At 45.7% G+C, this 2,746-nt stretch overlaps 1 protein-coding gene across 1 annotated transcript in view; it reads right to left on the bottom strand.

The window, feature by feature from the left end:
* Positions 1 to 519: 519 nt before the first annotated feature.
* The window catches only part of Cacng6 (calcium voltage-gated channel auxiliary subunit gamma 6), an 11,174-nt gene continuing 8,947 nt past the window's right edge, over positions 520 to 2,746 (bottom strand). Inside the window, exon 4 of the mRNA XM_021169062.1 lies at positions 520 to 1,476. Within this exon, the coding sequence (XP_021024721.1) occupies positions 1,238 to 1,476 (239 nt within the window). The 3' untranslated portion in view covers positions 520 to 1,237. The remainder of the gene's footprint in view (positions 1,477 to 2,746) is intronic.

Below are 2,746 nucleotides of genomic sequence, written 5' to 3'. Positions count from 1 at the left end.
CATATACATAAAATAAATAATTTTAAAAAGGAGAACTTGTTACCCTTGAAGAGGACCCAGGTTTGATTCCCACTCACATGACAGTAGTTTCAGGGGTTGTGACACCCTTTTCTGAACTCTGATGGCACCAAGCATGCAGGAGGCACACAGACATTCGGTCAAAATAGTCAAACATAAAATAAAAATCAATAAATTAAAAAAAATTGTATAAAACCTAACTTTTATAAAGTGAATATGAATGCAAGCTTGCGTGTACACACACACACACTCACATACCAAACTGTAACCAAATGAGAGTCCCTGGTACATGTACTTTTAGTGATGAACAAGATTTAAACTGTGGCAATGTCTGTGTTCTAAACTGTTACCTTTTCCAAGTTCTTGTCTGCCACCTGTGGGGGCATGTGAACACTATCAGGACAGATAGCAGCATGTGGCCAGTGAGTGGAAAGGACTGGGGTTCCTTGTTCCACCCTAGAAAGCATGCGCTCCAACACAGACAGGCTACAAACCAAGGCTGTCACATCTTCAAACCTTTAATCCCAAGTCAGATGACAGTGAAGTCGGACCAGGGCTCTTCCCTGTCCCACCAGGCAGTCATAGGACATCTCTCCCTTGAGTGAATCAGTATAGACTTGGACAAAGAAAGCTCCCAAATCCTTCCAGGACCTAGCCCTCTCACCAGCTAAAACTCCATCAGTCCCAGAAGTTTCCCCACAGAGCCTCATTTGCATATAACCTCTTCCCGTCCTAACTCAAGCAACCCAAAATCATCTACCAAGAAAAAAAAGAGTGTGTGTGTGTGGGGGGGGGGTGTCAGAGTTTAGCATCTACCTTTGTTGCTTCTGCCTTAGTTCTTAAGGGGTCTCTCACTGAACCTGACCTCATTAATTGGCTAGACTAATTAGCCTATCAGTGAGCTCCAGGGTTCCTCTAATCTCTGCCTTCGCAACAATGGAATTACAGACTTGTGCTGCTGTGCTGGCTTTTAAAGTGGGTTCTGGGGATTCAAACTCCATTCCCTCAAGCTTGCTCAGCAAGCACTTTACTCACTAAGCCATTCCCCTCACCCCCAAAAGCGTTATTTACAGAGAGAAGATGAGGGAGGGACCAAGACATTTTGTGAAATGGGCCCCCCAGAGTGGGAAAAACAATTTCTCTAGAAGAGAGATGAAAACTCTTGAGGAGAAAGCTGGAAACTGAGACAGGGTTGGCAGATGCCTTCAGAAAGCAGGCTCTAGGCAGTTGGGCCACCCCACTTGGGGCACAGTGACCTCCAGGGCCAGGAAGGCAAGGTGAGCAGGAGGAAACAGACTCCCCCCAGCAGCAGGATTAGACCAGCACCCACACCACAGCCTAAGGACCAGGAATACTCATAGGCCAGGCGTGGAGCTGGAGGGGTCTCAGGGTTGACTCCCTGCAGCAGGGCTCCTACGGAATGCCGGAACACCTCCAGGCTGACAAAGAGCAGCAGGCCTGTGCAAGAAGAAGAGAGTGAGGCTCTTAGCTCCAGTCCAGGTTTGAGACTGTCACCCGTCATCCCTTTATCAACCAAGGAACTGAGGATCCTCTCATGCTTGTCCTCAGTCATTCAACAGTCACCTTAACTCCACAAATGGAATGGGGGCTGAAAATATTATGTCTGTACTTAACATGCAGACCTCCCCTACCCCGTGTGTGTGTGTGTGTGTGTGTGTGTGTGTGTGTGTGTGTGTGTGTGTGTGTGTGGTGTGCACTATGTGAGTGTAATCTCCACAGTGATCAGAAGAGGGCAACAGATCTTCTGTATTGGCGTTCCAGGCAGTTATGAGCAAACACATTTAACCATTGAACAATCTCTCTAACACCTCCAAAAAATTTAAGTAGGGAGAATCAGGAATGATTGTGCATGCCTATAATCCCATTACTAAGACAGGAGGATTGCCTTAATAAGGCCAGCCTGGGAGCTAATAAATTCTAAGTCAGTTATGGATATAAAAAAAAACAAATGACAACAAATGTGGGGAAAGGAGAACTATGCTTAGCGTTGGTGTGAGTGTAAAATCTGGTAGCTGCTTGGGAATCAGCATTCCTGCATGAGATTCTTTTTAAAAGTAGGTTGAGCAAGCCAAGGGAAGCAAGCCAGTGAACAGTGTTCTTCCATGGCCTTGACACCAGTTCCTGTCTCCTAGTTCTGGCCCTGCATCAGTTCCTGCTTTGACTTTCCTTAGTAATGTACTGTTACTTAGAAGCATGAGATCAAAGAAACCTTTTCTCCCTATGGATGTGGTGTCCATCACAGCAATAAAACCCCTAAGACAATAACATCTATCATTACAACATCGCTAATGATGTAATGACACCATCACCATCACAGCTACCACACAGATGTTAGCATCTACCACCATCATCTCTAGAGTCACCACCATGAACAATTTTTTTAAAAGTCCTTCTGCTGCCATTAGTGTTTGCGTGGCTATGAGACGTCACTTGACTTTTCTGAGTCTCAGTACTCTTACTGACAAAATGATAACTCATAATCTTTGGGGCTGGAGAGATGGCTTGGTGGGTAAGAGCACTTGTTGCTAGTGCAGAGAACTCGGGATGCACTCCCAGCACTCATATGACAGCTCATTACCATCCGTAACTCCAGCTCCTGGGAATCCAGTGCCCTTTTCTAAACTCCTCAGCAATGGACATAATGCAAAAAAAAGCATTGAGAGAGAGAGAGAGAGAGAGAGAGAGAGAGAGAGAGAGAGAGAGAGAG

Source organism: Mus caroli, chromosome 7, assembly GCF_900094665.2.
Source record: "Mus caroli chromosome 7, CAROLI_EIJ_v1.1, whole genome shotgun sequence".
Taxonomy (NCBI): domain Eukaryota; kingdom Metazoa; phylum Chordata; class Mammalia; order Rodentia; family Muridae; genus Mus; species Mus caroli.
This window is presented reverse-complemented; position numbering and strand designations above follow the sequence as displayed.